At 44.5% G+C, this 11,824-nt stretch overlaps 2 protein-coding genes across 5 annotated transcripts; both read left to right on the forward strand.

Annotated features, from left to right (window-relative positions):
* Positions 1 to 1,213: 1,213 nt before the first annotated feature.
* LOC124054747 (myelin-oligodendrocyte glycoprotein-like) lies at positions 1,214 to 6,671 on the forward strand. 4 transcript variants are annotated; one of them, XR_006842445.1, is made up of 6 exons: positions 1,214 to 1,436; positions 3,006 to 3,383; positions 3,527 to 3,619; positions 3,771 to 3,877; positions 3,990 to 4,150; positions 4,518 to 4,590. XR_006842445.1 is itself a non-coding variant. In XM_046381106.1 (5 exons), the coding sequence occupies exons 1-5, from the start codon at positions 1,229 to 1,231 to the stop codon at positions 4,542 to 4,544; spliced, it is 813 nt and encodes a 270-aa protein (XP_046237062.1). In that variant the 5' UTR covers positions 1,214 to 1,228; the 3' UTR covers positions 4,545 to 6,671. The 4 variants fall into 4 exon arrangements, 3 of the variants coding, with proteins under 3 accessions (XP_046237062.1, XP_046237059.1, XP_046237060.1); XM_046381106.1 differs by lacking the exon at positions 3,990 to 4,150 and having other exon boundaries at positions 4,518 to 6,671; XM_046381103.1 differs by having other exon boundaries at positions 3,990 to 4,590.
* Positions 6,672 to 6,838: 167 nt separating this feature from the next.
* On the forward strand, positions 6,839 to 11,609 carry tmem185 (transmembrane protein 185). The gene is made up of 7 exons (XM_046381080.1): positions 6,839 to 7,094; positions 7,758 to 7,934; positions 8,102 to 8,309; positions 8,547 to 8,630; positions 8,755 to 8,931; positions 9,405 to 9,528; positions 9,891 to 11,609. The coding sequence occupies exons 1-7, from the start codon at positions 7,057 to 7,059 to the stop codon at positions 10,139 to 10,141; spliced, it is 1,059 nt and encodes a 352-aa protein (XP_046237036.1). The 5' UTR covers positions 6,839 to 7,056; the 3' UTR covers positions 10,142 to 11,609.
* The last annotated feature ends 215 nt before the right edge of the window (positions 11,610 to 11,824 follow it).

Consider the following 11,824-nt stretch of genomic DNA (forward strand, 5'->3'; position numbering starts at 1 on the left):
TCTTTTCGTACTCACTGACTCGAGAGCTTCGTCGCATGTTTGCACAACACCATAAACCAGAAGTACCTGACTTCACCTGTCAGTGACGTCAGTCAACCGCAAAGCCTCCAACAAACACGAGGAGAGAGATTCAATGGACGTTTGTTTGACTGATGACCTCACAGGCGGGATGATGCAGAGTTTAGGGGAGCGCGATGCTGGCATCGTGGCTCCACAGACAGCACTTTGATTCCAGTCTGTTCTTACATGTCTCAGCAGCTACGGGATGGATCTCCAAGGCAGCGTGAAGATTCCCTTGGAGATTCAAGGGATCCAAGGGATTCATTCCCTTGGAGATCCATCCCGTAGCTGCTGAGACATGTAAGAACAGACTGGAATCAAAGTGCTGTCTGTGGAACTGGACTGGAATCTTCATGGTGTTCGGACAGCGTGTCCTAATAGCTTCTGTGATCCTCCTGACTTTTCCTCCTGTGATGTCACCATTTGTGGTTTCCAGTAAAGTTTCTCAACTTCTGGGTGGATTGCTGTGAAATCCGGCACAAACAGTCACGTTCTCCCCGGGATGAATCTGTTTTTATGCCTGCAGTCCGCCTTCATTGGGTCAGCATCTTAATCTGGTTTGTGGAGTCAGAGCTCCAAAACTGCTGGCGTTCCCATCAGCCTCAGCAGCTTCATTTGTTGGGTATTGATCAGCAAATGTTGGCAGTTTGGCGAATCCCGCAGACCCAGTTATGTTGAGATACTTCCTTCACTTCAGCAGCTACAAATTTAGGTACATAAAGTTAAGCAGTGACGAGTGCTTTGGAGGGATAATGTGGTTTACATTTTTACATTTTAAAAACCCAAACGTGTCTGTTGTTTTACTTTCTTTAAGGAGGCAAAAAAGTCCCCGACGGTCCTGATTCGTAATCCAGAGTGTTTAGACGACTTTATTTGCATAGCCTATTTACAAGCAGTTTAGCATGATGTGTCTGGCTTCTGTTGAATACAATAAAGCCCCCCCAACACACACACACACACATTTGGTTAACTGGCCACTCCCACGCTGTCCCACGACCCCGACGCATAAAGCTGGTACATGAAATGGATGGATGAATGGACGTCCCTTTAAGATGCTGAGGCGTCTGGATTAAATGATCGAACTCTTGTTTAATATTGACTTCGTCTCCTGGGATTTTGAAAACAGTTTCACAAAATTACATTTAAAAAAACCCATCACGTGTTCGCAATGTTCGGTGCTCTCCCGAAGAAGAACTGGGCGGGGTATGAACGGGTACAGATGAGCTGCCCCACCCCGACACGCTTCATTGTGACTTCAGTGTGTCTCCAGTCTCGGTCCCACAGCCTGTGCGGTCACATGGACTCTCCGTGTCCTCTCATTTCCTGCCGGACTCTCGTCGTCCTTTTCCTGCTCTGCTCCTTCGGACCTGTTGAAGGTAAAACCTCTTTGAACCCGCAGTCTGTTGAGTCCGTTATTTCGTCGTGTTTTTTTGTTTCTTGTCTCGTTTTTATGAATATTACCCGCCCAAACCTGTTTATGTCGAAGCTGTAAATATAAACCGAGAGGCCGGTATCTGCCTGTCTGGGGGTCTGCTCCGAGGTTTACTCGCCACTGTCGCCAAGTGTTTGCCCAAGGGGGGATGTTGGGTTCTCTACATTACAATTTCATTAAAGAGTTCTAATTGGAAAGCGTCATGAGATAACGTTTGTCGTGAATTGACGCCATATCAATAAATTGAATTGAACTGAAGTTAATATTCAGCTGTAGAAGTGGATTAAGCTCCTGTCTGGGTGTGACCTGACTTGTTATCATCTGAGTGGAGGGTTTTGTTTTCTTTGTTTTTGCTTTGTGTATTTCTGTGGACCAGAGTCGAGATAAAGTGGGTCAGAACAGAAGGGCTTTTCGGAGAGTCGGGCTGGAGCTGACAGCAAAGCCCATCAGCCTCTTTTCTCTGGCTCTTACAGTTTGGGCTGGTAAGACTGAAGAGCCCCAAAGTCCTGCGCTTCACACAGTGCAATTCAATAGACAGATTTCAATTTCAGTATCAATTTATTTATATAGCACCTTATACAGTCAAAATTGTCTCTAGGTGCTTTACAGAGACCCAGAACCTGAACCCCTGAGCAAGCAGACAGCGGCAAGGGAAAACCCCCTTTTCACAGTCGGCTGGGTGAGGGGAGGGAGAGAAGAGGGAGACAGGACAGAGAGGATGAAAGAGAGAGACATACATGCAGTAAACATCATAAATTACAAGGACAGACATGACAGGTTGTTATAACTGGAATTCTGAAGACTTTGTATTGTATTTGTTTTTTAGCTGATATGTTGTTAAAGTTAGTTATAATAGCACTACCTAGGAGAACAACAGGCAGATGTTGACAGAGACAGAGAGATACAGAGAGAGAAAGAAAGGGAAGGAGAGACACAAAACTACGAGGATAGTGACATAAAATAATGAATTATATGTTGATCTGATGAGGGGAGATGAGGGGTATGAAAGAAGAGGAGAGGAGGTGGGGGAGTAGAGATGGTGGTGGTGTTGTGGAGGTGGGGGAACTTCTCGGTGTTTGTGCCCCCCGGCAGCACAGGCCTATAGCAGCGTAGCTATGATAGAGATTAAAGATTAACAGTTAGTCAGACCTATTCTACCTGTGGCTGTCTGTCTGTGTAACTATGCCTACCAGCCCTACACGCTTTGATGACTTTATTCATCCCCGAGGGGAAATTAGGTAAACACTGTTGTCAGAAGTGGACTTTGAACCCACGCCTCCAGAGGAGACTGTGATCTGAACACAGCACCTTAGACCGCTCAGCCATCCTGACATAATACAATCCAATATGGCAGCTCTGACTTAAATTCCACCTTTTTTGACATTAATGTTCCTGCTGGAGTGCAAATCCTCAATCCTGAAACCATCGACACCTCCGGCATCAGAAGGGTTGTGCCTCATGAAGACTTCACTCACTTGTTAGCAGGTTTTGAAATGTTTCTTCCTTGTCTCAGGCCAGTATCAGGTGATTGGACCGACTCAGACAGTCGTGGCCGCTCCAGGTGATGACGTCATCCTGCCGTGTCACGTGGAGCCTCATTACGACGTGGTGGGACTGACGGTGGAGTGGTCGAGGCCCGACCTTCAGCCTGACCCCAAAGACCCGCTGGGCCAGGTCGAATACGTGCTCGTTTACAGAGACGCCAAGGAGGATCTGGACCTGAAGTTGCCGGCGTACTACGGAAGGACGCGGCTGTTTTCAGACGGCCTGAGGCGTGGCAACATATCGCTCAAGATCATGAATGTGACGCTTGAGGACAAAGGGAGATACAAATGCTTCATCCCGAAGTTAGAAGGCGAAACGAAGTCCTCGGTCGTTCACCTTGTTGTGGGTGAGTTCGCCTGTTTATACTCCAGATTAAAGCTGAAACAGAAGATTTGCCCTGAATATTTCCAGCTGTGTGGGCGAGTTTGTCGACAGCTCTCATGTTGTTGTCGTCCCCTTTAAACAGTCATTACATTTCTGTCCACCCAGAGCCAAACTCGTCTAAAACCCAGACAACAGAGACTCCGCTGCCACCCAGCAGTTCCGGAACACCTACTGCGACAGAGGAGACGGCTGTTCACGGTGAGGAAATGATTAATAGCGGAAACCTCTTCTTGAATCTGCTATACGAACACCCACCTCTTCCCAGCTTTTGTGTCTATCTTGCAAAACACAAGGTCGCTGTTATTGCTCAGCAGTCAGCAGAAACATGATGTCTGCTTGTTTCCGACAGGCGAGGCGTCCCATCGGGCAGGGCTGATTGCATGTGTCGTCTGCGTCTTGCTGATGCTGGGTATCGGAGTCGTGCTGTATTTGGCGCGGAGGTGTCATAAACAAAAAGTACGTCGGGGGCTTAAGTTTGTGTATTTTACTACTTGTTAAGCACTGGAAGATAAAGGAAACAGTCATACAATTAATCCTTTTGTTCTCAAATTGTCCCTTTGGCTCATAGAGGTACCCGTTTTATAGGTGCCTTGCTCAAGGGCACGTTGGTGGACGTTGTTAACAGGGCACTACCCAGTCGGAGCTCTCAAATTAGTTTGAGGATTCGGACCAGCAGCCCTGCGAGGATCTGCACAAGGGAGAGTTTTATGCGTGGAAGTGAACCATCCTGTAAGTTTGTCCAGTTTCAAACGTAAACCCTGACCCCTGTGCTGATGTTAGTGGCTGAAATCTTTTCACCGTTAAAATAAGTCAAGACTGTGACCTTGGCTGCTTGCTATGCTACACTGAGCCCTGTTTCGAACCAGCGCACTGGAGTTGCAGTTTGACTTCCAAATCGCTTTGCATGTTGCTTTCAGCCGACGTGGACACAGAGGAGCCTTTCATCTGTTTTCACAGCTTCGCTTTGGAGATGAAACATTCAAATGCTTTGGGCTTCTCTCTTCCTCTTTCCTCGCCTCGTCATCTACATCATAACAGGTTAGCTTCAGTGAAGGTCACATCTAACGCAGTGTGCTCTGTTTTTCTGTATTCACAGCTCACCTGCAGCTCGTGGACATGCTAACATCTCGTTATTGTCGAGAGAAAAAAAAGACCAAGTTGAAAGCAAAGCCAGGATTCAAGGTTTTCTTTCCGCTTGATCAGGTGGTTTGGAAACTGCTGCTGGTACTGAAACTGTGATTGAGCTCCAGTCCTGATGCCACATTTGGCCTGCACCTGCACTTTTCTCACGTCTAAATGAGTTTCGATCAACTGTCAGCGTGCCTTTGAGCAGGGCGCCTATCTGTTCGGCGGCGTTACACCTTTTATTTTAAAGTGTTCCGATGAAAGCTGCTCTTCTCTTTGTTTAAACTTTGACAGTTAACAGTGTGTGTTTCCCCTCATGCGTCAGCGCTGTGTTGTGCACTGCTGTTGGTTGTTTAATTATTCAGATGTAAAAAGCTGCCTGTGAAACTGTTGCACTGAGCCAGTTTGTTTGTTTCATTTCATTTCACTGAAGTTGAGCTGTGAGTTTGAAACATTTCTTTCTTTCTGGTGTATGTTTTGTTGTCCTGTAATTTATTTGCAGACATTTTGTTGCACCTTAAGAGCTCAGAAGTCAGTTTGATGACTGATGACCTTTGAACTGATTTTCAGTTCTTTAACTGTTCTAAACTACTTAAATATACTGCCATAAAACTACTTTAAAGAAGTACTTTTGTCAGCCATTTCAGTTTGTTGAAGTTCAGCGTTTACTCCTGCAGATTCATCAACAGCCGCTTAACTCGTGGTTGTCCTGTGACAGAATCAGCACATAGCATACACTAATTTTGAACATGCAGTCACTCCACCACCATGTTTTTCTCGCTGGTCACAAGTCAGCGCCCTCGCACAACTAAAATTAAGATCTTGAGGGCGTAGAAGAGCAGCTGCTCAGCAGTCATCAAAATAAAGTCTGGCTCTTTAAATTGACACCCTATGTTTAGACACATTTTTCTTTATTCATGCTTGTGGTCGCTGTGGCTTCTTCTCTTTGTCGTAATGACGTGTTGTGTATTTGTGTAGTTTAAAGTATGTTTTTCTGTCTGATTTGTGTTTAAAAATATCATAGGAACGTTTCCTTCATGTCTGTGGAAATATGCAACACTCCCACAGGTGGAGTCATTTCCTTTGTGATCCAACAAAAGCAAAGAGATGATAAATCAATGGAAACAAAACCCAGCTGCATAACACATGTAACGTAACTGTTTTGCAATGTTTCACCTTTTCTTCTCATGGACACATTGCCAAATACTGACACGTTTTGCTCTGTACTCTGATGCATTCAGTAATCATCGCTGCTTACTGGTGCAGTTTTCTCTGGTTATGTAGAACCAGTCCATCAGCAAAACGTGTTCGTCTTTGTTCAGCATCGACAGCCCAGTTTGCTCCTTTAGTTGTACGAAATTGTTGCTACTGTATGACTGCTTTCTGGTCAAGTAAAGCAAAAAAGCTTGAGGTAAGGTTTGATTTACATGTTGAAACGACATCTCATGTGCTTGTATGGAGGGAAAAAACTGGAGACTAGAAGTTTACACCCATACATATTTCAATATCAAAGCCAAAATCTACCTCTACGCTTACAAACCAAATGTTCTACCTCCCGAGCAAGCGATGCAACTTGGAGGGAAAGAACCACAGTAACCACATACGGAAACCTGAGTGAATGGAAACATATTTAGTTTTGTAGTAAGGAAAAACATTTATGTGCTGCAGCAGGAACACAGAGGTTCTGCACAAACTTCCATCATTGGAAGATAAAATGACATTTGCTGACAAAGGACTTTATTTATCCCAAAGGCAATTCTGAGCCAAAGAATAAAACACTGTGCCTGTTAGGATAATTTAGGATAGTTTAAGATAATCAGCATTGTGAATGTAAGAGCTGTTTGTAATGTTAGTCCTTGTTTTTAGTTGTAAACTTAATTTGTTAATTATGAGTAACTTTGTTTAAGTGTTTGTTTTATTTAGATTAGATTTTTTGATAATATTCTTTGTTAGTTATTTGTTTATGATATTTAAATTTGCATAGTTCCTATTTTGGTTTATTTTTTGGGTAAGCAAAGACCAGCATGCACTTTTTTACCAGTGCAAACGAGGTACCAGCAGCCATGATATTCTTTGTTCTTTTGTTTGTTTTATTAATTTTGAAATAAATCACAATAAAACGCAAGATCTGGTATGGACATTCATCTTCTTTTGTCTGCGTCAAACCACATCCCCATGGTGCATCAGTGGCCATTTTGATTATGTTTGGTTGAAAGTTTAATTTGTTTTTTCTGGACAAATGGCCACTATAATGAATACATTACATGATGGCTTACACTGTGTCATGAGGAACTCCCAGGCCCATCCTTCAATTGACGTCACTGACACGTGACTTCCGGGAGCGAGAGAGGAAAAAACAACCCAAAATACACAGTCTAGCAAATAGCCGTAATGAAACCGAACCAAAAACCTCCGCTATCACCCAAAGTAGCAGCATACAATTTAGACCGCGAATTAACTAACGACACGGGAAACTAATGTTGGTTTGCTAAAAGGTCCCCTTCCACACCATGAATTTAAGAGGACTCTTTCAGGACTTCAATCCCAGGTAACGTTAGCTTCGACTTAGCACTTTAGCTAACTATGCAGCTAGTTAACGTTGCGCGGCTGGCCAACGTTTGTCGTGCAGCCGTAAGAAAACACGCACAAAATATGCATTTTACACGTGTGGAAGTGCGTACACGGATTTCAGATAGCTGAACAAATAGCTAACAGCTAGCATTAAGTATAGTAGTTGAGGCGATAAGAAGGTATCCTGCTAAACGAGGCCTGGCTAACATGTCTGCTATGATAACATCAGCATTTTCTCATTAAGACGCGTGTGCGGCTATTTAGTCAATCCCGCATGTTTTCGGTAGCCACGCTTAGCTTGACAACTTTTGCAGAGGTGTATATAAAGAGTGTCTCAATGAGCTTTAAAGGCTCTTGCCAGGTCCAGCTTCAGACTCAACGTCTCAGAGGAAATGCATACCAAAATAAAAGTAAGGGTTAAAAAGACACGTAAAGGTGCTTTGGGTTGTAACGGGAGCCACGCTGCCAAATACAAAAATCAAACCGAAGTTGAAACAGCAGAAGTATAATATGGAAATAGTTGAGGACAAAAATAGGTCCAGTTCTTCATGAGCTGACACTCTGGGCTTAGACGGGTGGTGTGAAGGATGATGCTATTTGCATTAGTGTCAAATCGCTCTCTCTCTGTCTCCTGCTGCAGTAAGTTCCTGATTTACTCCTGTCTGCTGCTGTTCTCCGTGCTGCTGTCCCTGAGGCTGGATGAAGTCATCCAGTGGAGCTACTGGGCTGTGTTCACCCCAATATGGCTGTGGAAGCTGTTGGTCATTATTGGGGCCTCTGTGGGCACTGGAGTCTGGGCGCACAACCCCCAGTACAGGTAGACTCTCTCACACGTGGACATTTGTGGCTCAGTGGTCTGCAGTCTGTTGTTAGTTCGGTGCTCTAAATCGTGAAAGTGTGCATTATGACATTTAATCACGGGTATCCTTAGTGTTAGTATGGAGGAGCCTTCTAACGTGCTGGTTTTGGTGTGTCCTCTGTTAGGGCCGAAGGGGAGACGTGTGTTGAGTTCAAAGCCATGCTGATTGCTGTGGGCCTCCACGTCTTGTTGCTGATGTTTGAGGTGTTGGTGTGCGACCGAGTGGCGAGAGGAAACTACTTCTGGCTTCTCGTATTCATGCCTCTCTTCTTCGTGTCTCCCGTGTCTGTAGCAGCATGTGTCTGGGGGTTTAGACACGACCGCTCCCTGGAGGTAAGGGATCTTAATGTGTAAGGATACCAGAGCAGGAAATCAATAAGAAACCATGGGAAAGCACTTGTAATTGTGTAGTTTGTTTCTGCTTGCAACACAAAGACTCCTGTTTGACAGCTCTGTTGTCCATATGCAGAAGATAATTCCTTACATAATTAGTATTCATGACTTGTTGATGAATTTGACATCTCAGGTGTTCGGGAAAGAAAATAATCGTTCCCCTCTTCCTCTCCTCAGCTGGAAGTGTTGTGTTCAGTTAACATTCTTCAGTTCATCTTCATCGCTCTGAAGCTGGACAGGATCATCAACTGGCCCTGGCTGGTGAGATGCACAAACAAAAAAATAAATCAGGAATCCTCAAGCGCTGCGTTAGAATTTAGAGCCGCTGTTTGTAATTAATCGTCCACACCTTCATCTCTTTTAATGGTACCCGTGTGGGCTGCAGGTGGTGTGTGTCCCACTGTGGATCCTGATGTCCTTCCTGTGCCTTGTTGTCCTGTACTACATCATCTGGTCCGTCCTGTTCCTTCGCTCCATTGACATCATCGCTGAGCAGCGGCGAACTCACATCACCATGGCAATCAGCTGGATGACGATTGTTGTGCCCCTCCTTACTTTTGAGGTGAGTTTCAGTTGTGTCAAACATTTTTCTAGAAAGGTCCTCTAAGCTCAACCTAAGTTCTTTAAAATAAATGAAGTACAAGCATATTAAGTACGTGAAATCACCAACAAAATACCTCAAATTGAACAGGAAAGTTGAATGTAAACAAAGTGCTGTAATAATAAAATTGACCTGTGCTGCCCTCTGCTGGCGTAAAGTATGTATAGCCCTTTAAAAAGTTCATTTAACCTTCATACAGGATGTTTCAGTAATACAACACGGGAAAAAAGCCAAATGTTCAGTTCATTTGTGTGTGACAGGGTGATAATGAACTCAGAAAGATTAGTTCATCAGCTAGTAAAGCAGCCATCCTAATACTTTTGCTTTTGTGTTTATCCCTTGGCACTTGGAATACTTTGCATGACAACATTTATCACGTCTCCTACGTGTCCTTTTGCGTGTTTTGGTCTTATAATATTCATGTGTCTCTTCAGATCCTCCTGGTGCACAAGCTGGATGGTCACAACAGTCTGAGCTATGTGTGTGTGTTCGTGCCTCTCTGGCTCTCTCTGCTCACACTCATGGCCACCACGTTTGGTCAGAAGGGAGGAAACCACTGTGAGTGTTTAAAGCCAGTAATGTGCTATGGGCTGCTGCTGTTTCCACTGGGCGGGGTGTTACTGCTCTTTGTTCCTGTTAAACACTGCAGCGCTTCTTCTCACAGTAGTAGATCATTTTATTATTATATGTACGTATTTATCAACTCATTTTATTGTTTACATTCAGTTCGGCAACTGAACTGAACCTGCTTACGTTGAACAACTTATCAGCTCAGAAAAGACGGTAGAGACTCGTCTCAGTTTTTATAACATGACTCTTTGGCTGCAAACATTTTCTCACCAAATTTGTGACTTGACTGTGTGGTAATTGGCAGGTCAAAATGATTATTGTTGCTGCACTCACTCCTGATCTTCCTTTAGGGTGGTTTGGCATCCGTAAAGACTTCTGCCACTTCCTGTTGGAGCTCCTCCCCTTCCTCCGGGAATACGGTAACGTGTCCTACGACCTCCAGCGCAGCGAAGACCCCGAGGCGGCCGATGATCTGCCCGTCCCTGAGCCGCCTCCAAAGATCGCCCCCATGTTCCACAAGAAGACAGGTGTGGTGATCACGCAGAGCCCCGGGAAATATGTCGTCCCGCCGCCGAAGCTCTGCATCGACATGCCTGACTAAACTTACCTCAGAGCTGAAGTGGCTGGGACTGCTGTACTGATGTGTCCAAGTCAGGAAGCCAAAACAGCAGAGGGCACAGTGTTTGGTTTTTATCTGCTGATCCCCTCGCCTAAAAACTCAGCACGAATGGCAAGAGTGACTCCGATGATGGTGGCGGATAATTAGTGGATCCAGAATCTTCGCGTCGGGTTCACCGGCTGTCATGAAGCAAAGACTCCCCTGCCTGACGCTGTCGTGGGTTTAATCAGGGAGGACTGCTTTGTTTTTCACCTGCAGGTGAAGTTTCACTGTGTTACTCACTCCTAATTTTATCCATTCTGTCAGTGGACATCCTGGAGGAAACTGACCACAGGAGCGTCTCATGTGAGACAGAAGAGCTGCATCTGCGTGGACTCTGAAGCAGCCGCAGCAGCAGATCTTCGCTTTAAGTTTGCAGCGTGTCTGAATCAAAGATGTTCGCTGGCCTTTCTTTTGTGATGGGGACCATTGGAGAGCGAGCTTCAGTTTGGGATCAGTGTACCCTTATTGTTCCTGTTCTCACTTTTGACCATGCAGGTGGAGTTAAAGGAAAGGTTCAGAGTTTTTCAGGCCTGTGTAATACAATACTCACATGCCCATGTGGACTTTAAAAGAGTTATTGGGGTCTGTAATCACTCTGTGTGGAGAGTGACCCCTCACTGACCATCATTTTCGTTATAATCCTGTGACACAAGGCTTCACCTGAAGGCGTCTTCCACACTAACACCCATTTCCACTTAGCTCTGTGTACGCATGCGAGCCAAACAGAAGTCCATTGATAATATTTTACAAAGCTGTCACTGTGCATTACTCATCCATAAGACTGGATGGTGAAAAATTAGCTCTTCTCTCAAAGTCTGTGTTTCTTCTCATCGGAAACAGAAACAAACACACTTCGCTGATGGAATTAGGGGCCCAAAACTGTGTGGAAATGAGGTCGTTAGTCTTTCAGGTTTCCTCTTTGTATTTCCATGCTGGGCTGCACGAAAGACGGTAACACAAAAAAAGTGAATTTCACACTAAAAAGAATGAAAACACTCTTGATTTGCACAACTTGCTTTTGTCCTGTTTGCTTCAACTTAACCAGAAGTGTGAAACTGTGTGACATCAGGGTGGAGGCAGGAATGATGCTTACAGCCACCCGTTCGGTGAACACAGCGCCTTGTGAGTGTTGTTTTTAAGACGGACCTGAAAACTTCTGAGCCTTCTCACTTTGGAGAGAGAGAACAGTGGAAACTGCACTTTGTTAACATGTCAGTTTTTTTTGTATTCTTTTTGTTGTTGTTGTAAATAACAGAAGTTGTCAGTTTTGGGACCAGAGTGGAAATGGAAGGACTGAAAGTCAAAGGCAGACCTGGTGGGTGAGGGGAGTTGAGTGTTTTCAAACAGTCATTCACCTTCTGTGCTGTATTAAATCCAGACTGTGTGAAACAAGTTGGTAACCACTGAATAAGATTCTCAATTGACTGGTTTGTCCTGCCATTCATAATCCTCAAAGTCTGAATAATTAAACACAGTTTTGGGTGTAGAAAAATTAGATCATCCTGGTAAAAAAAAAAAAGTATTTTGGGGCCATCAGCTTCGACTTGTTTTTGGAAATCTTACACTTATTGGCTTTAATGGTTTGAAAGAATGAAAAACGTGAGACTTTGTTTTTAAATTCCC

Source organism: Scatophagus argus, chromosome 23 (genome assembly GCF_020382885.2).
Source record: "Scatophagus argus isolate fScaArg1 chromosome 23, fScaArg1.pri, whole genome shotgun sequence".
In the NCBI taxonomy this organism is placed as follows: Eukaryota; Metazoa; Chordata; class Actinopteri; family Scatophagidae; genus Scatophagus; species Scatophagus argus.